This window comes from Rhincodon typus, chromosome 25 (assembly GCF_021869965.1).
Source record: "Rhincodon typus isolate 14 chromosome 25, sRhiTyp1.1, whole genome shotgun sequence".
Taxonomy (NCBI): Eukaryota; Metazoa; Chordata; class Chondrichthyes; order Orectolobiformes; family Rhincodontidae; genus Rhincodon; species Rhincodon typus.
In genome coordinates, this window is record NC_063356.1 from 16,690,071 (window position 1) to 16,714,876 (window position 24,806).

General features: G+C 39.6%; 1 protein-coding gene across 3 annotated transcripts; it reads right to left on the bottom strand.

Moving 5' to 3' along the window:
• Positions 1-1,851: 1,851 nt before the first annotated feature.
• Positions 1,852-23,084, bottom strand: zgc:158258 (specifically androgen-regulated gene protein). 3 transcript variants are annotated; one of them, XM_048612191.1, is made up of 5 exons: positions 22,978-23,084; positions 22,321-22,642; positions 17,228-17,409; positions 7,943-8,147; positions 1,852-4,065 (listed from the first exon to the last, which is right to left on the bottom strand). In XM_048612191.1, the coding sequence occupies exons 3-5, from the start codon at positions 17,330-17,332 to the stop codon at positions 2,630-2,632; spliced, it is 1,746 nt and encodes a 581-aa protein (XP_048468148.1). In that variant the 5' UTR covers positions 17,333-17,409; positions 22,321-22,642; positions 22,978-23,084; the 3' UTR covers positions 1,852-2,629. The 3 variants fall into 3 exon arrangements, with proteins under 3 accessions (XP_048468148.1, XP_020382673.1, XP_048468149.1); XM_020527084.2 differs by lacking the exons at positions 22,321-22,642; positions 22,978-23,084 and adding an exon at positions 22,687-22,977; XM_048612192.1 differs by lacking the exons at positions 17,228-17,409; positions 22,321-22,642; positions 22,978-23,084 and adding an exon at positions 10,118-10,949.
• Between the last annotated feature and the right edge of the window lie 1,722 nt (positions 23,085-24,806).

Sequence of the window (24,806 nt, forward strand, 5' to 3'; positions counted from 1 at the left end):
AAAACAATTGAAACTTGTCATTCATTCATCTATAAAGCCCCATTTTCCTTTCTTGTGAATTATTATGGCCAATCTTGAATAAAGCTCAACGTTGTAATTGTAATCTTTTGAGATTTTTAGAGCCTTTAAACAAAAGTTATGGTTTATGAAACATTGAAGATTCTTGTCAGAAAACCACCTTGTTTGCATGATCAAAAAAGCTGAATCACTAAACTTTCACCTCATTCCTCCTCCTCCCAGCCCTTAAAGCATTGTGCATTAAATTAGATACTTTGAGTTTAGATAAATTAGATGTAGTTACTGAAATGCAAAATTGACTGCCCTGATTCTTCTCATCAAGGTTCCTGGTCACTATACTAATAGAGAGATGGGGGGGAAAAAAGCGCAGATATTGGTTTTTAAACTAATTCAAATGCATTTTTTGACAATTTGAATTCCTCCCTGGTGTTCAGCTTCCAACCTTAGAATCTCTAGGAATGGAAGATTAGTCTCTCGGGCACCTATGCAAGCAATCCAGTACAAAAAAAAAACCAGAAATGAATAAAAAGTGCATTTTTATCTTACCTATTCACTTGTATAATGATTTACAGAAAAAAATAAATTGGCAGTTTGAGACAAGCATTCAGAGAATAAAGAGACTGCTCCACAAAAGATGAAGGCGGAGCATCTTAAAGATGGCGGTGTCAAGCTATCAATGGTGACAGCCTGGAGGAGAAGTGTCATCAGATGAAATCAGAATTGGCAACCCCGCTTCAATGTTGCTGTCCTGTGAAATCCCAGCTAAGTTACCTTTGTTCATTCTTGATCAGCACCTGCACTAGAGGCTACAATATTGACTGAGATGCTAAGCCATTGATTTATAGTAGGTGTACATACTTTCAGGGAGATGCTAGATAGTAACCAGCAGTCTTGGCTTAGATTCTCCTCACTAATTCAAGCACAGAGCTAATTGTAACAGCCTTATTCTTACCTTAAATCAAACACAACTAAAGGACTCTGAGCATTGTAGCTGGTTAGCTAAATGTGAACATTCACTGTTGGCATGCAGCACTGCACTAACTTTCTATAGTATAAATTGAAAAGCTATCTAAATTTTAGAAGAAATCTATTCCTCCCACAAGTCAATTCTTGAAATTTTAATTAAAAGCATTTTCTCTTGCATCTCCGTTTCAAATATTGAGTTGTACATTCACAACTGGTTCATTTCTTTACTCTATATATCCAATATACATGGCTAGAAGCTTCCCAATGACAAACTTAATATATTTATAGCAATGCAATGTGTTTGTGGTCAATGGTGCTTTGCAGCAGTTAAGCTGATATCCCTCAGAGTTAGGCAATTTGCAGTTCGTTTTAGTTAAAAACTCTTTAAGAGACCAATGCAATCTATGCCTGGTGGCTGACAAGAGAATACAGTTATGACAAATATCATCCTGTCAAGTAGTTCACAGGAAATGACCCAAGGAGAACAGAAACTAGACACTGAAAGAAAAAAGGAAGGGCCTACTGTCCACTTAGCAGCTGGCATGTAGAAAGGCTTGCATAAATCAGAAGAGTTATGAAAAAACAGAAGCAGTGTGTTCCTTGTCTTGACATGTCGCAAATTTCTGCAGTGCATAACAATATTCTATACCATTTAAATATATGATGTAAAATCAGCAGTGAATATTTAAAAACAATATACTTGGAACTTGTGCTAAGAAGATCTATAGTACTGTTTTGGAAATTAATGTTTTAATTCAAAAGTTCTGGCAGGTAAATGAGTTACTAGTTTGTTTACAAATATCGAAATAATGTCTTAATACATGTTAGATTTGGCATTCATACATGACAATAACTAACTACAACTAGTCAATTTTTAAATAGATTTAATGGTATGTTATGGAATTAATTACAAAATTGTGAAGTGATGCAGGAAATAAATGGGCAGAGCTGGAATGTTTTTTCTAATGAGATACCTAAAGTATCTATACGGAACATTCCACTCATACAATAATGCAGAATGCACTTATGATTATACTTTTACAGTGCCATAATTAAAACAATGTTTTCAATAAAAACCAAAAATTCTCTGAACAGCCGTACTATACAAGTCATTATTTCAAAATGTCCTCCTTTTAAAACAGTCATTTCTACTGCAAGTCACATTCTTGAAAGAAGTCTTTCGTTGTACTTGGACAACAATAATAGGTCTGCTTCTGGTAAGAGAGTTAATAGAATCTCTAATTAAGTCTCAGTTATTGGTTTCAACAATTGGGCAAAAGTCCAACCCTGGACACACATATTGAAAAACAAAGTTGTCTTGCATTTTGTACCAAGCCTTTGGCAGTCATATTCCACAAAATGAATCAAGATGAACAGGCAGGAAATGCCTTGTATATCAAAAGGTGGAAAAATTGCAGTAGTTATATTAATTTAACTAAATACACAAAATAAAACAGCATGTTTTAAATTGATGTCTTTAACCACATTTTAATTCTACAGCTTCATTCCCATGCTGGAGATTGCAATGACTCTATGGCTTCATGTGGCAGCAAGTTATTGCCCATTTTAGATAAGTTTTTTTCCCAGCATGTTGACGGAACTCTCTCAAGTCTACCGGATCCTGTGCAGCCTTTTAAACTCCCTTCTATTCTTTCAGAAGGCCAAGTTTTTTCAGTGCTTCTCTATGGTCTTTACTGGTTGGTCCCGGCGGCGCAACTTGCACATTAAGTGCCTTTGGTGGAGACTTCTGAAATTTGGCGGAAATATGGTTTATTGTTATTGGAAAAGACTTCCTCCCTGGTTTATTGGATGATACAACTTCTAATGTAGATCCGTGCTTGGCTGACAAATCCTTCTCGGAGCAAATTGACACAGGTCTGGGCCTACTGCTTGTGTTCTCAGCAAATGCGGACGCAGCACCAATCGAAGTATTTCGAGCAGCACCAGAATACAAGGTGGGCTGGTTATTGTCACTAGCTGTTCCAAACCTCTTTAAGCTACTTGCCTTTGTGGCACCAAACTGCCACTGTGCTGCATTTATATTTTTTACTTCACCCTCACTTGCATTTGCTGGTCTTCTTGCAATAGGGAGTGTGTTGCTCATGCCAGGGTTAAGGGCAGTGGTAGTTGGCATGCTGTTTCGGGTAGGACCTAAGCTCATGGTTGGAGGAGCATTTTCGCTGGCTGTAAATCTTTTTAAACTGCTCGATTTTGTGAAACCCAACTGCCATTGCAGTTTATTTGCATTCCCCACAGTCACACTTGTCGTTTTATTTGCATTGCCATTCATGCCAGGATCAGCAGCAGTGGCTGCTGAATGGATTAAAGGAGGCCCAATTCCAATTGGACGTTTCAGGCTGTTGGTGTCTCTTGCTGACATTTTTGGTTGGCTCCTTTTAGTTTCATTACTTGGTATGACTGTCTGACTGATGGATGTCCCCTCTGTTTTCAGACTTGGAGGACTTGCTGAATTGTTTTTCTGGCCATCTGGCTCTGACAGCAATCCTAACTTGCTCAAGGCTTGCATTCTTGCTTGTTTTACTTCTCCATCGGTGCTGTTGTCCCTAGACAAATTATATCCATTGTTTCGTGCAGCACCTTTTGGCACCTTAAAGCTATTCTGAGAGTTTGTATTAGGTACCATTTGATTATCATTCTTCTGGAAGCTTTTTAATATGATATTGGATGGCAGTTTCCGGGGTTTTGGGGCTGTGGGAGGTCCTAACTTGGTCTTTTCCTCGTTAGATTCCACCAATTCATGCTGAACTATCGCACTATTGGATCTTTGTCTTGTATCTTCAGAAAGAATGGGGTTTCTGCTGGATTCAGATATCTGATTGGATACCATGCTTTTGCTTTCAGCGCTAGGTTTTTGGGTATATTTAGGCAGGGTATTTGCTCCAGTTTTAGCTCGCACCATCTGTGAGGATGTGGAATCAGTACAATTTTTATTGCTGTGTGGTGAAACTGCCCGGGGGAATTTATATGCTCCGGAATTTTCCTGCACCGCCTGTAGGGAGATGAATTCAGTGCTGTTGCTCTTGTTTGCTGAAACTGCTCTTGGGATTTTTCCATCAGGTTCTATTAAGGAATTCAAAATAAAACAAACTTAGAAGAACTTCAACAGATTCAGCGATTATTCAAAACTCAAACTACAGTTAAATGTAACAGCTGTTTCAAATATCTGTTAGCATTTGGACAAAGCCATTAGAAGTTTAGCACAGCTAAACATCTTAATGCATAGCCCTTTGGAGTTATTCGCTGGAGCACTGTAGCACGCTGAGGACAGACAAGTGGGCAAGCGAGCAGGATGCTGTGTTAAAATGAGTGGCTATGGGGAGGTCGGGGTCAGGTTTGCTCACAGACTGGAGGTATTCTGCAAAGCCATCGCCAAGTCTGCATTGATCTTTAATATCCTTCAATAATGGGAAATTTGTCATCCTGACAGTCTGGCGTAGGTATAATTCCAGATTCACAGCAGTGTGGCTTACTCTTGACTACATTGTGAAACAGCCCAGCAAGCCATTCAGTTGTACCAAGCTACAACAGAAAAACTTAAGAACTAAACTGGATTGACCAACCAACCATTTGAACGAAGCTCTGAAAGAATTAAGCGCATCCTCTCCATTTTTCTCTGCAAGTCTTCCTCATTCAGTGTGACATATTCCATCATAGTGTGCGGCACTACCACTCAGTTTTAAATGGGATACTTTAAGGACAGATTTAGCAGCTCACAACCAACCAACCACAAAGTGCTGTAGGCCATCTTTCACAGTACAAGGTATTCAGCCACAATCTGTAACCTTGAGCCATGACTTGTCCCTTACTCTACCATTAGCACCAAGCAGGTGACCACCTTATTGTACAAGGCAGCATGTCGGGAGCAGCACGAGGCATACTTAAATATAAAAAGGTGCCAACCCAGTAAAGCTACATAGGAGCGCATCCATTCTAAAACAGAAGAAATGCTGTTGTAAAAGACAGAATCAAGTGATCACACAACTATTGGATGGCACTCCTGGTACATCCAGACAGGAATTGTGGTGGTCTGCTAAACACTTACTTGCAAAAGAAAATTTCACAATGATGGAAGAGACCAGAAAACCAGTCCCAAAGAGAATGCCACCTATTTTCAACCAGAAGTGCTGAATCAATGATATATCCCTACCTTCTCCCAAGGCTCACAACACCACAGATGCCAGACTTCATTCACCAAATTTGAAATCACTCAACCTCACATCTAAAAAACAGCTGAAGGTAGTGGATACGTCAAAAGGCTACAGGTCCTAACAATATCCTGGGTGTGATAGTGACGATTAATGCTCCATAAATAGCCATGCCTATAGTAAAGCTTCAACACCTACATCTATTTGAAGATATGAAATAATTGCTTAGGAATGTCCTGTTTACATTTGATCACACTTGGTATCAAGGAAATTAAGGAAAAAGAAGTAAAAAAGAATCAAGACAAACTCCCCTAATGTGTGCGGTCATACCTAGCACAAAAGGGAAGATAGTCACGGCTGTTGAAAGATAGTCATTTTAGCTTTAGGACACTACTGCAGGAGTTGCTTAGGGCAGTGACCTCGTTCCAACCATTTTCAGATGGTTCTGAATGACATTTCCATCAAAAAGGGTCAGATGAGATGTTTGCTGGTGATTGCACAAAGTCCAGTACCATTCACAATGCCTCTGATGCTGAAGTAAGTTTGGGTGTGCATGCAACAAAACCAACATTCAAGCTTTGTTGATGAATAAACTAACAACAACATTCACATCACGTAAGTGGTGGACGTGACTATTCCAAAAAAAAAAAATCTAACTACCCCTCAACATTCAATAACATCACCATTGCAGAATTCCCTCAATACAGTAAATCAGCCCAGCCATATGGTTAGGCCACACTTAGGGTGTTGTGTTCAATTCTGGTCACCCCATTAGAGGAAGGATATGGAGGTTTTGAAGACAGTGCAGAAGAGATTTACCAGGATGCAGCCTGGATTAGAGAGTATGAGCTAGAAGGAGAGGCTAGAAAAACTCAGGTTGTTTTCTCTAGAACAGCAGAGGCCAAGGGGAGACATGATAGAAGTCTATAAAATTATGAGATGTATAGATAGGGTTGACAGTCAGAATCTTTTTACTGGAGCTGAAAGGTCTAATTCTGCATTTATGGTGATGGGTTGGGGCTGGGTGGGGGGTGGGGTTGGTGGTGGTGGTGGTAAGCATTCAAAGGAGATATGAGGGACATGTTTGTTTTTTTTAAACACAGTGGTAGGATTCTTGAACACACTGGCAGGGGTAGCAAGGGTAGAGGCAAATACGATGGAGGCATTTAAGGGACTTCTAGATAAGTACATGAATAAGCAAGGAATGGAGAGATATGGGCCAAGGACAGGCAGAAAGGATTAGTTTCATTTGGCGTCATGTTCCTATCAATATGGTAGGCCGAAGGGCCTGTTCCTGTGCTGTACAGTTTTACGCTCTATATAAACACCATGCTTACGAGAACAAGTTAGAGGCTGGGAAATTTGTGGCAAATAGCTCACTTCCCATTTCTTCAAACATTCCATCACCTACATGACAGAAACGTGGTGAAATATTCCCCGTGTACTTGGGCAAGTACATCCTCAACAGCACCCAAGCAGCTTGATATCATTCAGGGCAAAGCAGTTCACTTCATTGGCATATTATCACTTTTAGCATTCATCACCAGTGAATGAATAGGGATGGGCAATACATGATGCCTTGTCAGCAACAATCATCCCATGAACGAATAAAAAAATTCAAGTACAGTACTTTTTTTAAATATGGGCAGTTTGGCAATGTAGGATATGTGGCAGGAAATTTGTGCCTAGCAATGTGATGATCATTTGATTTGCATTAGTGATGGTCAAGACGCTCTGGGAACTACTTTTCTTCATGGAAAAGCCATCCAAATCATTTGTACACACTTAAGGTGGCATACATGGCCTCAGTTTAACATTTCATTCAAAAGGCAGCATCTTTGATCATTATAGCACAACCTCAGGACTCTACTAGAGTGTTAGCCTAGGTACTGGATGGGACTTGGGACATGCACAATCCTTTTAACTTCAGCGGTAACTAATTTACAGTTAACAGACAAGGTCCCAGTTAAAGCTGGAGATTGTGAGCTGGATGTTTTATGCAAGTACCACCGGAAGGGGAGAGGGCAAAATTGCTTATTTGCAGATATGAAGATAACAGAAAATTATCTTTAGGGGACTTAAATTATCTGAGGATTTATAGGTCACAAATATCAGCAAGGTAAAAAGAACAAAGACAAAACTATGGCGAATAGGTTGCAGATATATGTGGCATCAGCCAGATATTTGTAGACCTACAAGACAACTAGGATTTTTATGCCATATTGAAGGCAATGAGGATGTCATAATAGAGCAACAGGACCCTTCAAGAACTGAAAGCTGTCAAAAGCAAGGCTTGAGATAGAAAGGAAGTGGGAAAGTGAAATCATCAGCAGAAGTCATAACCATGCTGGATGAGTCATTATATAAAAATAGAATATTAGTCAAGGAACAAAATCTTTAACTGATGGAGCAGGGATGCCAGGGAATTATCCATTGACAGTAAAAATTGCATCATAGTATCAAGGATAATTATTTGTCTTACTCATCAACTTTAATATAGTGCTAAGAAAAATAGCCTTTAAGAATGACAAAAATCAATATTCTGCTAGTTTGTATAGAACCTAGCAAAATGACAATAATATTTACAATTATCAGGTGCAATTATTCCAGGCTGCAGGGTCTGGATCCAAATTATTTTATACCACAGAAAAGGATATGTGCAACACAAAAGGAAGCCATTCAGCCCTTTAGCAATTTGTCATATTTTGCTGGAATGAATATACTTCTAACCACACTGAAGATGTCACTAATTGCATGAAAACACGCATAACTGTTTAAAATTATAGTGTTACCTGTAACTTGACTATGTCCTAATTCAGGGTGTGACAGGGTAGGTCTTTCTAGCATATTCTCAGTTTCACTGGAATGTTTAGTTTGCTCCAATTCTTCAGTAGATACCCCATTATTGTCTTCAATATCTAATGCATCAATTGTTTCTTCAAGAAACATGAGACATTCCCTCTCTTCTACTGAAAGATAGTCCAAGTACTCATCGCTCTGTTGAAGGAAAAGTCAATGCAAATATTTAGTTCCATTTTACTCTGCAACAGAAAACAAAGCACACCAAGAATGTTGTTTAAGCAAGTTTGAAATTTGAGATCAGTGATAAAAAACCCTGACCCACACTGACCAAAGCAGGATTTATGAATGACTACTATTCACAAGTAAAAACAGTGAGCCTCTGCTCATTATGAAGGATCTCCACATTTCAACAGCACAGCTCTCATACAATATAAAACCTATCTAAACTGGCTGGAATTAAACTTGATTGGACTTCGACAAAATTCTACATTTCAATTCCACATCTATTCTTTGCACTAACAGCCTGAATTTCAGCCCACGCATCTCACATTCCACCTCCTGACTCACGACTGTTTTAAATTGGTTAAATCAAATGTTTTAGTCAACTGCAAGAGCAAGCCCAAACAACCATGGAGATTGGAGATTCTGAAAAAAATCATTGTACGTTAATTCCATGTCACATAATTAACTAAAGCGACCACCTCACAAAGATTTGCAAGAGTTCAAGGTCTTAAACTTTTTAGAAATATTAATTAATAATAATAAATATTAATTATTGTTGAACAGAAAGATTAAAACCTTCACACATGATATCTCTTTGCATACATTCCCTTGTCATACTGATTTGTGTGGTCATGGATGAATAAGTACCATGGAGCAACAGAAATCCTCTCCTGTATTGATAGGAAGAACAAAGAAATTTTTTTCAAGTATTTTTGTCAAAGGAATGGTTGAGTGGGAAGGTCCAGCCATCATGGCAGATTTGAATGGACAGTTGGTCATTTCCCATCCATGAATTTAGCTTACTTGTAATTCTCCAATTTATAACTTGTATAACCTAAAGATTTTCCTCCCCCTCCAATCCTATTGGTAGAAATACTAACAGACAAAATGAACTGCTCAGACCATATCTGAGGAAAGGCCCGCAAGCTGTTCACAAATCCTAAAAATAAAGTGGGTCAAGGTTTATGGGTAGGTTAATATTGCAAGTTTGCCAATGATGTAGAGCTAGTTTTATTTCATAATATGACTAAATGGTGAGAGAAAATATAGATAGGACTGCCTCAATTAAATGAAGCAGCAGTTTCTTCCCGGAAGGATCTAGAGTCACACTATCTTGTCTTGATGTGATGTCAAATCTGATGGAAATATGTAAACACCTAATTGACAACTTTGTCCATTATTATCTCTAGACATGGACAGAGCTCACACACAAATGATACAATTAAAAGTTTAGGATCAGCAGTGTAAACATGGACTCTGTATGTTTGAATATAATCTCTAGTGGCTACAGTACAAGTCTTCTTTTTCTCAGGGTTTATCATTCTTTCTTCCTGTAAAAAGAGTTGGAAATGGAATTTCCTAAGCATTACCAAACCTAGCATGAAGAAATGTATGACTCAATAACTAGGTCAAAATATTCATACGGACAAAATTATTTGCCCACTAATTACTAAAAGTGCATATCTCATTTCACCAGCAAAATGAAGGGCATATCTTCAAATTAAACACTGTCTTCAAGTCTCAGTAATGCTCTGAAAAGGATTCACCTGGAACCGCAGCCCAAAGGAAGTTTCTTTGTCCTTTGATTTTCATTTTCTTTCCAGAAATTTTAAATCTCAAGGGGCGAGACAAAAATACTTTTGTTGCTTGTTGTCAAGAGGAAGAACAAGCAAATCCACCCAAGCCACACACATGCAGAGGAGAGTTAATGCATGAAGGGTTATCTTGAGATAATATTCAAATCTACCAGACTCAGACTGATGATATATTGTGGATGAAGCCAGAAAAGGTATTCTGTTCAATATAGTCTGATCATGTTCCTGCATTCAGTCATTTTGGAGAACGATCCAAGCAGTCATGGAGAACACAGCAAGGTTGAAATCTTACAATATAGATAATTGCAAAATGAATTGTCCATTTATGAACATTTCAAAGACACTAACCTGCAATAGGAGCATTTGCCTCTCGTCAGCTGATCAGAATGGAATTCTCATACAATTTCACAACCTTCAAAATATCCTTAGAGTCCTTTTCCAGAATAATTGGAATTCAAATCAAAGTTAAATGATTAATGCACAGTTACATTTGGATTTCCAGTCAGAGGTTTCAATTGGATTCATTGTTCCACTCAGAACACCTTGTTAAAAGGCTTCATCAAACCACAAGGTATGATGATAAGATTGGGATTTTGCCTTATTCTGTCAAGTAGAGTAATGTTACTCACTCTTATAAATTGCCTGAATGGCTTGTAAACGTTATATTTGTTTGCATTGCCCAATGTCAGCTGTACAATAGTGTAATCCATTAGTATCACAATACTATCCCATTGGTGATCTGAACTAAATATTCAAGTCATTCAAATGGACGGTTCTTCAATCTCTCAGCAGATGGACTAAGTAAATAATTCTGAGTGATAAGGTTAGGTACGAAGCATTAAACTACTTTGTTTCACAGTATGCACACAGCCATTAATATAATGACCAGCTTTCAAATCAGTCCATTTCATGTTTGCATAATGACAAAGTACACATTGTGCCTCATAATGTTAATGAACTATCTCACTTCACTCTAATATCATTTCAATACTGTATTTTAAACTTCCATTTTAGAAAAAAATCCCTTACAGCTTGCTCAATAAAAGCTCTATTGAGTCATCTGTGTTTTATCATCCCTTCTATTCTTACCCATAAGGGATTGAAGTCTTCTTAACAGAATGGATAAGAGATGTTTATCAATTGTCAAGGTCTGTTTACAGTCTTTAAAAAGAGAGAAAGCATGACTACAAACCCAACCACCTGTTACCTTAAAATGTCATTTTAAAATTTATGTTTATAACATTTAAGATAACTGTTCCTGTTTGTTTTTAAACTTTAAAAAATTCACAAGATATCATTGATTTCAATGGGGAATTCTCAATCTCGTACTCAAATCACATCATAGCCTCAACACTTCCAATCTCAATAAAATCCCTCAGAAATATCTCCACTCCTCTAATTCTGGCCTTTTCACAAATCTATGACAATAACTGCTCAAGTACTGGCAGCTATACCTTCAGCTAGTGGTGAACCTGAAGTCTGGAATTTCCTCTCTAAACCTCTCTCTCTAAGAAACTCCCTTAAAAACTTTCCTAAACTGGCCCAATGTCAGTACCAATCGTTTGATAATGCACCTGAGAAACGTGTTGGTATATGTTACTGTGCTATATAAATGCAAGTTGTTATCTAGTGAATCTGAACAACGTGCATGATGTTTGGGTATATTTTCTAGGCCTCCAAATAGCGAGATAGATATAATCAAGCAGCAGATTTGCAGGGAAAACATAGTTGTGCAAAAATCATGAAGAGTTTGGTGATTATAAGCGCCTTTAGTTATCCAAATATTAATTAGGAAAATGTTAGAATTTTCAAGGGATGGAGGCATTTCTGAAACATATGCAGAAGAACTTTTGTTAACAGTATGTTCTCAGTCCAACTAGAAAGGAGGGATTTGGTGGATCTGGCAGTGGGCAGTGAGGAGGGCCAGGTGGATCAAGTGTCTGTGAGGGAAAATGTGGATAAGAAAACAGTGATCACTCCAAAGTGTAGATTAGCAATGGAGAAGAACAAAGAATAATCTAAAAGGTGACTTCCAAATAAGGCGGCCAGCTTCAGTGAGATGAAGGGGAATCTAGCCAAGGTAAAGTAGAATCAAAAGACTATTTGGAAAACTCCAAATGTACAATGGGGGATCTCCAAGGAACGTGTTAGATGTAGGCTCGGTACACCTCAAAAATAAAGAGGGCAAGGCAAGTGCCTGAGATCCTTGGATAACAAGGACGCTAGCGAATGAGGATACAAAAGAAAGTGTATGATACACATCAGCGGAGGAAGTATTTCAACATACACCACCAAGAGTGGCTCAGCAATTGCACTAGTGATCAAACTGGTCAAGTCCTAAAAGATATTGCTGTTAGACTGTGACCATGGCAGATAGTGAGGGAACCAACAAGGGGGAAAACATACTTGACCTCATCCTCACCAATTTGCCTGCCACAGATGCAACTGTCCACGACACTATTGGCAACAATGACTGCACAGTACTCAGAGACAAAGTCCTGTCATCACATTGAGAAGACGTTACATCATTCTATATGGCAGTTTAGCTGGCCATGCCAATGGCCATAGCACTGAAAACATTACATCAATAGCACTGAAGATTTGGTGGCGCAGAACTTGCCCCACCTCTGGCCAAGCTGCTCCAGTACAGCTGCAACATTTGCATCTACCCGATGTGGAAAATTACCCAGTGCCTGATGGAAAAGTAGGACAAATCCAACCCAGACAATTACCCCACCATCAGTCTACTCTCAATCATCAGAAAAGTGATGTAACGTGTTGGCAACCATGTTATTAAGCAGTATCTGCTCACTGACAATCAGTTTGGGTTCCACAAGGGCCACTCATTTCCTGAGCACATTACAATCTTGGTTCAAAGATGCACAAAATAAAAACTGAATTCCAAAGGTTGGCCGAGAGTGACTGCCCTTAACATCAAGGCCACATTTGACCGAGTTGGCATTAAGGAACCTAACAAAACTGGAGTCAATGCGAATTAGGGGGGAAACTCTCCACTGATTGGAGACATACATGACACAAAGGAAGATGGCTGTGCTGTAGGTGGTCTCCCAGGGTACTGTACTAGGCCAATCCATCTTCAGCTGCTTCAATGACTTTCCGTCCATCATGAGGTCAGAAGTGGGGGACGTGTGACTCCTCAGGTATTGAAGCAACCCATGCCCAAATGCAGCAGACTTGGACAATATCCAGGCTTGGACTGACACATGGCAAGTAACATCCACGCCACACAAGCCAGACAATGACCATCTCTAATAAATGAGTCTAACCATCCCCCTTTGACATTCAATGTTACCATCACCAAATTCCCCATTGTCAACATCTTGGGGGTTATCTTTGACGAGAAATTGAACTAGACTAGCCATTTAAATGCTGTGTCTACAAAAGCAGATCAGAGGCTATGAATCCTGCAGTGAGTAACTCACCTGCTGACATCGAAATCCTGGCCACCATCTAAAAGGCACAAGTCAGGGGTGTGATGGAATACTCCCCCGTTGCCTGGAGGAATGTACCTCCAGCAATTCAAGAAACTTGATATCAGCGAGGACAAAGCAGCCCATTTGATTATGCACCATATCCACATACATCCACTCCCCTCATTACAAATACTCAGTATACACTGCAGCTACTGTCTCCATGATGCACTGCAGAAATTCACCAATGCTCCTTAGACACAGCCACTTCCATCTAGAAAGACATAGGAGCAGATAAATGGAAACACAACCACCTGCAATTTTTCTATTCATCCTATTCACCATTCCGACTTGGAAATATATCACTGCTCTTTTAATATCACTGGGTCAAAATCCTGCAATTACCTCCCTGACAGCATTGAGAGTCTAGTTACACCACATGGACTGTAGTGGTTCAAGGCAATAGCTTACCACCACCTTCTCAAGGGCAGCTAGTGATAGGCAATAAGCATGATGCCATGTCCCATGATCAAATAAAAAAGTGCTGAGGGCGGTTCTGGGGTTGGTTGGGAAAGGAGGAAAATAAAACTGCCAAAGGCTAAGTGAGAGAATTGCAGTTAACATAATAAGGGAACCCAAAAATAATCTCATGGCATGTAAATAATAATGGATTGTAAGAGACAGGAACATAATTGATGCTTGCAGGCACAGGGGTAGGTCTGGAATACTTAAGAGAATGTTGCAAAATGCTGGTAGCAATTTGGAAATTGATAAGAAACCTGTACCAGAAAGGTTGACAATGCTTAAAAGTTGATAAATCATTTGGTCTGGATTGTTTTGACCCTGGATGCTAAAGGAAATGGAGATGGAGACTGTGAAAGAGCTGTCACAATCTTTCTGCTAGGGGCGATGCATAAATCTTAAAAAGTGGTAGACCATATTAAGAGAGCAGTTAGTGATGCGTATCATCTCTGGACTTCATAAATAGAGCCATTTATTACAAAAGGAAGGAAGTTATGCTAGACTTTTATAAAACTCAGATTAGGACACAACTAGAATTTGTGGTAACAAACAGGAGGAACACAGCAGGCCAGGCAGCATCAGAGGAGCAAGAAAGTTGACATTTTGGGTCAAGACCCTTCTTCAGAAATGGGGGAGGGGGAAGGGGGAAGGGAGCTCCAAAATAAATAGAGAAGAGGGGTGGAGCAACTAGAGTTTGTGGCCACTTCTGGTCGATACTTTTTGGGAAGATCCTTGACAGGAACCGAGGAGATTTATCTAAGCAGTTGTAGGGATAAGGGATTTTAACTGTTAGCTTAGGGAAGCTGTAATTAGTCTCTGTGGAGTAAAGAAGATAAGGGGAGATGTGTGTATGTTGTAGAAAGTTGTGGTAGGTTTCATTAAGGCGGGGGAGGCTAAAGAAAATCTGTTCCAATCAGCGGAGGACACAAAGGATGGGGGACACAGACACCATTTAAATAAATATGATGAGTGCCAATGACTTCGAACTCCCTACCTATGATGTGGTGGAAGCAGATGATCGATTACTCAAAGTGGATATGAAAGAAAGGATTACAGGGCTGGAGCACAGACTGACTAAGTTGTCTAGATATTTTCCAACCAACCTGTTCAGAAATGTTATTACACTCTTCTGGACCAGTGGGTCTCAAATGAGCTGGCACAATTTCAATGGCTGAGTTGTCTCCCTTTCTGCCATACTGACTGATTTGTTAGCCCTCAAGATTATTTGATTATAGACTGGTAATCTTAAAATTAGAAAAATAATTTTGCTGTTCAGTAAATCATGTCCAAACCTTCTGCAACAGTTCTGTTTCAAATTTGAAATAATTTATACATGACATTCTATTTGTTACAGTAGAAACATAAAAGGGAGTAGGAGGCTTGAAAAGTAGTGACCCAACTATCTAATAAAATGCAAAAGGCTAGTACATGCAGTTCGGCAGCTAAATTTTAAGTGGCTTTATTCCCCACGTGACACTGGCTACGTTAAATGCAGGCTGCTGTATGAATTTTTTTTTAAAACTGAAAGGTGAGTGTTATGTTATTTAATAAGTAACAAAAAAAAAAGAAATGCTGACCCACGAGTTAAACAGAGATGAATCACAGTTAATCTACAAATGTAAATCCTAACTGGAAGTACCTGTTTCAGTGATCTGAAAGATCAGTAAAAGCAGGTTCTTCTACATTCTTCGAATGAAAGGGAAGGGTTCACCAATTTTTCAAAAAAGCTAAACATACAGGATGTCCTAATATCTCTTTCTCATAAATATCTAACAGGGTTCCATTTTTAACTTATGTTATCACAAAAATAGCTACCACGAGCAAGGAAACCAATGACTCCCTAGGGATCCTGTTTCACATACTGATTGCTGTACGTTTCATGCTAACCACAAAAGGAGATCATTCAGCACATCGTGCCTGAGCTGGCACTTCTACAGAGCTATCCAATTAGTCCCACTACTATTCTTGCATGAAAATAAAACAATATTCACTTACTTAGTGATTTAAACAAATTCCCTTTGTACTTGAAAACCACAACCATCTTTGGAAATATACATAAAAATGTGGTTTATACAAGTACCACAAGCTCAGGTGTCACTTTTAAGCCCTGAATCCTCCCTACTCCCTTCCCAAACTCCCAAGTGACACTTATGGTAGTTAAGAGAGACTTGGAAAAATCGAGAGAGAGAGTACATGTATTTTGTTAGTAGAAATGTTCATACAATTCATTGAGATGACTTACAAAGTATATGGATTTAGTATTCTGTTGTGTAAACTTTCAGACCTGTCCAACTATGTTACAGACTTACAGCAATTGAAAATTATATCCCATCTCAATTCCACATTGATTAGCTTTACTAGTTTGAAGTGCCTTTTACAGTAAGAAATTATGCACTGGCTTTGTAATTCAATGTATTGATATATTAATTCTGGTATTGCTGAAACACTGTAGGCTTTTACTCCCCTCTATATTAGATACAGCATGCATTCAATGATGAGATTGGCCAGTTCAGTCAGAATTTGGAAATTGTAAACAACAAAATTTAATTTGGAGAGGTTATGAATATCAAAACAAAAATGCTTCCCTCTTGTTTAGACAAATACAGGGGTATAGGTATTTCTCCTATAACATGGTAGTTGCATTTATGTGTGACCTTGCGCTATAGAAAATTGCATTATAGGGAAATCAGTATAGAAAATTGTTATACTGTACAGTAGAAAGTCCGCGTTATCCAAACAGCGTCCATTATTCATGAATCGCACTACAGCCAATTCATGTTAATGAAACACATGTTATAGCGGAAATACCTGTTAATTGTTTTGCAATGTTGCACATAATAACGTTCTTGGCTAGGTTCAACACCAGATATTCAAAAACATTAAGCCTTTTTTTTACTACTATGTAATTGTACCCAGGTCCCAAATGTAAACATATCATTCATAAATGAAAAATAAGAAGCCTCACAGGAAAAGAAGAATCAGAGAACATTTTTGTTTGCCAAATGCACAGGATTAAATTTAACAAATACATGAATTGCGGTTGGTCGCATACAAGGGATTTAAAGAAAACAATCAAAATTACAGGCTATTGATGGCACAACTTGTTTAATAATACAGGGAAGTCATCCATTCTAACAACTAATAATGTGCAGAGACATAATTGGGTGATCCAGATATTCTTAAAATGATTAATAGCACAATTCACTGATAAAATAATATTTCGTATACTGTCGAGATAAAATCTTTCATCGCTCTGTATGCTTGAATTAGGGCATTCTAAATTTTACAAAATTGGTCAAGAGATCAGAAATGTCACTCTTTTAAATTAGAAAACATATTGTTACAAAAAAACCTACCAACTTAAAAGAATATTAGTAATAATTGTTCAGTGTGATGAGATTTTGTTTAAAAAAAATGTACACATCAGATTATCTTGTCTCCTTTATACAATTACCACACCCAACTTGGAAAATTGCTACCTCTTATTAAAATATGAAAGACTTACAAAAGCAGAGTTAGTGCTCATTACATTGTTGCAGCTTCCAACAAAACTGACACTGGGCATGGAATCCATGGGAAATTGTCCAGCCCACGTATCACTTGTGGGCATCGCACTAGGGCCTTCTTAGTTGGATCAGTTCAGGCAAGGGTGTACAGTGAATAAGAACCAGAAAAAGCCAATAGTGACTGTAATCAGAAAACAAAAAGAACATATACATATCATTGTAGAAATAATAAAACAGAGAAAAGAAATTCAAACAAGAAAATACCAAGCATTATAAAATCACATTGTTATGTCACAATATATTCTACCTTATTACTTCCTGTAGCAGAAAAGCCAGGAAAACATCTGAGATGAATTACACATGTGGCCATTGTGCACTGTGGCATATATTGGATGTCACGGTGTTTTATGATTACATGTGTCATGCCTTGTGAATTTACTGTAAGAACACCCACGATTAAAGTTGTGGATTTTTATCTTGTCAATATTTTGTGTTCCAGATTGCATGAAGTGCAATTGATAATGGCATAATGAGGGAAACTGCATCTAAGACTGGGGCAAACAGGATAGTTATTATGCACAGTTGATTGAAGAAGGATCGTGAAACAAGCCAGCAGAAGATGACAAGGAAATATTGACTGAAGTGGGTGAATTCAATTTCAAACTATGTACAAAAGATAGGGATACTACCATCACACCACAAGAGCCCTTAATAAATTATTTTAAACTTTGTATGAAAACAAAATACTGTGGATGCTGCAATAAGAACATAATATTTTCGGAGCAAAATTAGGCCATTTGGCCCATTGAATGATGGAACAAACTCATTCATGGCTGGTATGTTTTTCAACCATATTGTCCTAACTTCTCCCTGTAACCCTTGATCCCTTTATTAATCAAGAACCTAACTATCTATTTCTGTTTTGAATATACTCAATGACTTGGCCTCCACAGCCCTCTGTGGCAATGAGTCTCACAGATTCACTACCGTCTGGCTGAAGAAATTCCTCCTCATTTCAGTTCTAAAGTGTTGTCCTTCACTCTGACCTCAGGCCCCAGTCTCTCCTAATAGTAGAAACATTGTCTCTATCCAGGCATCTCAGTATTCTGTAAGTTTCAATGAGATTCATCCTCATCCTTCTAAACTCCATCAAGTACAGAACCAGAGTCCTCAACTGCTCCTCATTTGAAAAGCCCTTCATCACTGGGATCATTCTTGTAAACTTCCTCTGGAACCCTCCACAGCAACACATCCTTCCTTCATTGAGGGACCCAAAATTGCTCACAATATTCCAAATGTAACCTGACCAAAGCCTTATACAGCCTCAGCAGTACATCCCTGCTCTTGTGCATTAGCCTTCTTGAAATGAACGCTAACATTGCATTTGCCTTCCTAACTACCAATGGAACCTACACGTTAACTTAAGAGAATCCTGAATTAGGACTCCCAAGTCCCTTTGCATTTCAGATTTCTGAAGCCTTTCTCCCATGTAGAAGATAGTCTACACCTCTATTTTTCCTGCCAAAGTGCATAAACTCACACTTCCTCACATTATATTCCAAGTGCGACTTCTTTGTCCATGTCCTCCTGTAGCCTCTCCACTTGTTCAACACTACCTGTCCCTCCACCTATCCTTGTGTCATCTGCAAACTTAGCAACAATGACCTCAGTTCCTTCATCCAGATCATTAACGTATAACGTGAATACTTGTGGTCCCAATATGGACCCCTGAGGAACTCCACTAATCACCAGCTGCCATCCTGAAAAAGACACCTTTAATCCCCAAACCCTGCCTTCTGACAGACAGCCAATCCTTTTTTCGTGCCAGTTCCTTGCCCCTAACACCATGGGTTCTTATCGTATTTAACTGCCTCCTGTACAGCACCTTGTCAAAGGCCTTCTAGAAATCCAAATAAATCGTTGCCATTGGCTCTCCTCTATCTAACTTGCTTGTTACCTCCTGAAAGAATTCTAACAGATTAGTCAGTCATGACCTCCCATTGATGAAGCTATGCTGACTCAGCCCTATTTTACCATGCATTTCCAAGTACTCTGTGATCTTATCCTTAATAATGAACTCTAAAATCTTACCAGCAACTGAGGTCAGACTAACTGGCCTACAGTTTCCTATCTTGTCCCCCCTTCCCTCTTAAATACAGGTGTTACTTTATCCATCCTTCAGTCATCTGGCACCCTCCCTGACTCCAGTGATTCCTGAAAGATCACCAACAATGCCTCTGCAATCTCATTATCTGACTTCTTCAGAACTCTGGGGTGTAGTTCATCTGGTCTGGGTGGTTTATCCACCAGACCTTTGATCTTTCCCAGCATCTTCTCTTTGGTGTAGGCCACTATGCTCACCTCTGTCCCCCGACTTTTGAAATTCTGGTGTGCTGCTTCCACTGTGAAAACTGAAGCAAATTACCTATGCAGTTCCTCTGCTATTTCTTTGTTCCGAAACAAGAAAATAAAGGTCTGAAAATACTTAGGACGATCAGTACATATGAAGAGACAAACAGGGTTACCACAGATTCAAATACGACTCCTCTTTGAATCCCAAAAAGCCTACTTCCTAAAACCATCTTCTTAAGTAATATTTGACTGAAAATTACATTTTTGATTCTCTCTTCAGAGATACCGCCAAACCTGCTGCACATTTCCGGTATGTTTGTTTCTTTTTAAATTTATTATAGGCAATCTTTAAATGACTCCCTGGCATCAGTAGTTCAAATCAGGTCTAAAGTTTTAGCAGCGAGTCTAATTTGCTTATGCATTCTATGTAAATTCAGTGGCGGCACAAGTTCAATGCATTTCAATTATGAGCCCAACAGAATATACCACGTCCATCAAGCTAACCACAACAATTTATTGTATTAACTTAACATTATTGTAGTAGTACAAAATAAAATTTAACATCATGTCACAAAGGAGTAGGTGGCCAAAAGGTTTTGTCAAAGAGAAAGGTTTCTAAGAAACTTCTTGAAGGAGGAAGGAGTGTTAGAGGTGATGATATTTAGGGGGATGGGGGAATCCCAGAAATTAGGGCCTTAGCGGCCAAAGGCATAGCCAGGAATGGCTGAGTGATTAAAATCTCAGACAACAGCATCTTTTAGATTTCTCAATTTAATGAAACACTGGCACTTTCTTGAAGCTAGCAGCATTTGTGTATAAATGATTCCAAGATGGTGGCAGAGCAGGACTCCTCAGCCAGAGCTTGTCCGCTTTATCCGTTTCTTTGTGCTTTTTTCCTTCTTTCTTATTACCTCTTGCCCTTGAGCCTTGAGTGAAGTCATTGTGGATTCCTAGCCTCAGTGTGGACTCCCGGACTCAAGAGCCTTGAGGTGAAGCCAGCAGGGACCTCTGGCAGTGTGGACTCCCAGCCTTGAGGTGCATCCAGAACAGACTCCTAGCATTCCCAGCCTCGAGGTGAAGCCAGCACGGTCAGGAGTCAAGGCCTGGCATGGTCTAGTCTGGAGGCTAGGTACCAGTGCAGATTGTCGGAAGGAGTGTTATTCTCAACTTTTTCTTTCTTTATTTTTCTAATTTATTCCTATAAATCTGTACTTTTGAACCCAAGATGGCATAAAGGTCTATCATGCTGGACTTTTTATTTATTTTCTATTTTTTCCCCTAAAAATTTATACTTGAGAATCTGTACCAGATATCTTTGTACCTAACGTGGCACCGTAAGTGGCGACTTCTAAACTTTTCACTGTACTAGTGCGAGTATACATGTGACAACAAAGCTAATTTTAATTCTGAATAATGGTGAAGCTAATTTCAACAGTAAAAAGATGCACCAATGTTTTATTCAGCTGAAAAGGACATGTCTCCTTAAAAATCAGAGCTAATTTAAGTACACTCAGATCAGCAAATTTTACACATCAAAAATTGTTCATATATTGAAGATTCCTGAACAAAAACTGACTTTACCCTTTTTAAAAGTGGTTATTATTACAATGATATTTAATAGATGATGATGCAGATGTTTTTATCAACTTGTTCAGATGTATTTGATTTGGACACGTGCCTCCTGACCCAGAATTAGGGACAACCACTACACGACAAGAACCCCTGCTATGATGGGTGTGCACTTGCCATAAAATGGGGAGTCAGAAGGCGACACATTAAGAGCGGCAACACCACTTAAAATGCGAAGATCAAATGTTGGAAGCTTTGACTGTGAAAACCCCTTTACAAACACGAAAATGTTTTTAAGGAAGAGGGTAAATAAAACTGTACAGTGCATTTCTCCAAATATGTTTTTAGAAATGTACACGAGTCCCATTCAAAACCCACAAGGGACATTTAGAATTTTAATCTTTAACAGTTCTTTAAAAAAATCTGTTGTTTGAACACCGCTTTGTAAATATCAAAAGGGAAAAGGGCGGAAGAATCCAGTTTTAAAACAACCTTTCAATTGCGTTTCTTCACCAGGAAATGTAAAAGGGAGGAAGAGAGAAAGAATGGTTCTCCTTTTGGTCTGAATTTCAATTTCAATATTTGACAAACGAGCGTTTCTCCCAGAATGCGCGATTATTTAACTTTTCCAACCCACGGATAAATATCTACTTTCCTTTCAGTGAACACAAAATAAACGAAGGGGCAAAATATGCTCAGGTATGCACTAAGGAGACAGAATTTTTACTCAACAAGAATGACGCAAATTGCTCCTGCAATAGCAGGTTAGTCGAGCAGAGTGGTATTCAACCAACTACTGTATGTCAGGTCATGTGATATTATTGACAAAAGGTGGGGATAAGATTCAGCCCAAACTGAATATTACTTTCTTTAAAAAAAATCCTTATGGAACAGGATATCTGCTTTAAAACGTTAGAAACGAAGTTCTCTAAGTGTACTTTATACAATACACCAATGGTTCGCGCTAAACTTTGGTTGCTTTCGGATCCCAGAAATGATGGGTCAAGAACATTCCGCACATTTTCCCAGCATATCGTTTAAAAAGTCCCAGTCCTTGCCCAACAAAACATAGCGAAACTTGAGTTTTTGTTTAACCTTAAGGGGAAAAAAAGCCTGAAAACGACCTCGTAGCAGCTAAACTTGACTCTATTATAGAGTGATCCTGACTTACCTTGGGTACAACACTCTCCGGAATTTGCTCAAGTGAATAGAAAAGCAACTTTCCCCTGAAACAATCAGCTCGTTCACCTAGAATCCAGCGAAGAATTCTCCCAAATTTTCCAATCGGCCTGGATCACGGATTCGCTGTACACTTCACCAACGCTTTAGTAAGCCTTAAAGCCGTTTGCTAGCGCGCTGATTGCAGCGAAATTTCTGGCCTCTACACCGGACAATGCTGTGCCCTCAATGCTACCAGATTTATCCTGACCACGAGCGTACTTTCATTTAGATCCGAGTCAAGAGAACTTCAACCAGCCGTTTTCTTTTGCGCTCTAAATGACATTGAAAGAGAGTCCCGGTTTAATTATTCACTCACCTGAATACAACCAACTACGTTTGGACAGTGCTCACGGACAATTCAAAACAAATTAAACACGCTCTCGCTGGTTCTTCCGGTAAATTACTGTGTTTTAGTGCGTCTGCTGGTTAAACTCTTTGCTTAGTCCTTTCCTTTACAGTTTCAGAGATGCACCCTTCCAGGTCAGCCAATGAGCTTTGGCTTTCTACCTGCAATAAACAAACCAGCCCTCTCGAATCTCTGCACATGGTGACAAATCAGATTCCTTCATTTTTTACTGAACCTGTCGATCGCATCCCGCTCACTCACCTTTGTCAACAACAAAACCTTGCCTCGCCCCTCGCCAATTGGCATCCACCCAGATCCAGTTTCGTCCAGCTCCTCAACCAATCAGCTCTTTCCCCTCGGCTAGATCGCTAGGAATGCTCCGCCTCTTGCTATGAGGAAATGCCCCTTTGATCAAAGGGGCTTCGTGGAAACCTTACCCCCCATCAGCATGAACCGTTACAACTTCCAGACCGGCCCCACTGGAGAAAAACTATCCACTGAAAGTCTCTAATGCTGCTAGCAGCGTAACTTGTATTTTAATAAATGCCGTATACCGGGGATGTTGGAAATCTGAAGTGAAAACAATTACTGGAGAAACTCAGCAGGTCTGACAGCATTTCGTGGAAAAAGAAACGTTTCGTGTCAAGTATGACTCCATAGCCGATTTCCGAAGAGGCGGCACCTTGGACCCTATATCTCTCTTTACAGGTGCTGTCAAACGTGCTTAGTGTTTCCAGCACTTTGCGACTATTTCTAACTTCTGTTGCCTGAATAGGGCAGGAACAAAAAAAAATAGGCAGAAGTTGATTTATATGTTTCTCCATTGAAAAAAATTAGAACCACAAGTAGGAGTAAGCTGTATATGAAATATACACAACTATGTCAAAGCAGACCTGGAAATGCCCAATGGCCTAATTCTGTTCCTACATCGTACGGCACAATCGCTTGAGATCCCATACTATTTAATACGATCAAGGCTGATTTGATTTTGGTTTTAACACTACTTTCCCACTTGTTTCCATTATTGATGACAGGGGCTAAACATGGAAGTTTCCTGGGTAGCTATCTTCCAGAGGGCAATAGGAAAACATTGCAGTACTTAAGCAAGTGTGAATCAATCCAATGAAAGTTTTTTTAAAAAAAAACTCATTCACGGGATGAGGGTGTCGTTGGCTAGGCTAGCATTTCGTTGCGGGGCTGGAGTCACACACAGGCCAGACATTAGTGAACCAGATGGGTTTTTCCTGACAATCAGCAATGGGTTCATGATCGTCATTAGATTCTTAATTCAAATTCACCACCAAATTCAAACCCAGGTCCCAGGAATATTAGATAACAAGATGTAGAGCTGGATGAACACAGCAGGCCAAGCAGCATCAGAGGAGCAGGAAGGCTGACGTTTCGGGCCTAGACCCTTCATCAGAAATGGGGAAGGGGAAGGGGGTTCTGAAATAAATAGGGAGAGAGGGGGAGGCGGATAGAAAATGGATAAAGGAGAAGATAGGTGGAGAGGAAACAGATAGGTCAAAGAGGCGGGGATGGAGCCGGTAAAGGTGAGTGTAGGTGGGGAGGTAGGGAGGAGATAGGTCAGTCCAGGGAGGACGGACAGGTCAAGGGGGCAGGATGAGGTTAGTAGGTAGGAAGTGGGGGTGCGGCTTGAGGTGGGAGGAGGGGATAGGTGGGAGGAGGGGATAGGTGGGAGGAAGAACAGGTTAGGGAAGCGGGGACGAACTGGGCTGGTTTTGGGATGCGGTAGAGGGAGGGGAGATTTTGAAGCTTGTGAAATCCACATTGATACCATTGGGCTGCAGGGTTCCCAAGCGGAATAGGAGTTGCTGTTCCTGCAACCTTCGGGTGGCATCGTTGTGGCACTGCAGGAGGCCCAGGATGGACATGTCGTCTGAGGAATGGGAGGGGGAAGTTGAAATGGTTCGCGACTGGGAGGTGCAGTTGTTTATTGCGAATCGAGTGTAGGTGTTCTGCAAAGTGGTCCCCAAGCCTCCGCTTGGTTTCCCCGATGTAGAGGAGGCCACAACGGGTACAGCGGATGCAGTATACCACATTAGCAGATGTGCAGGTGAACATCTGCT

Bases quoted from the DNA above. Each gene is read 5' to 3' on its own strand.
- zgc:158258 (XM_048612191.1), bottom strand. From the start codon at position 17,332: ATGCCCACAAGTGATACGTGGGCTGGACAATTTCCCATGGATTCCATG. The intron at 8,148-17,227 runs GTAAGTCTTTCA...TTCCTTCAACAG, and splicing joins TGAGCACTAACTCTGCTTTT to AGCGATGAGTACTTGGACTA. The intron at 4,066-7,942 runs GTAACACTATAA...ATTCCTTAATAG, and splicing joins AGGACATAGTCAAGTTACAG to AACCTGATGGAAAAATCCCA.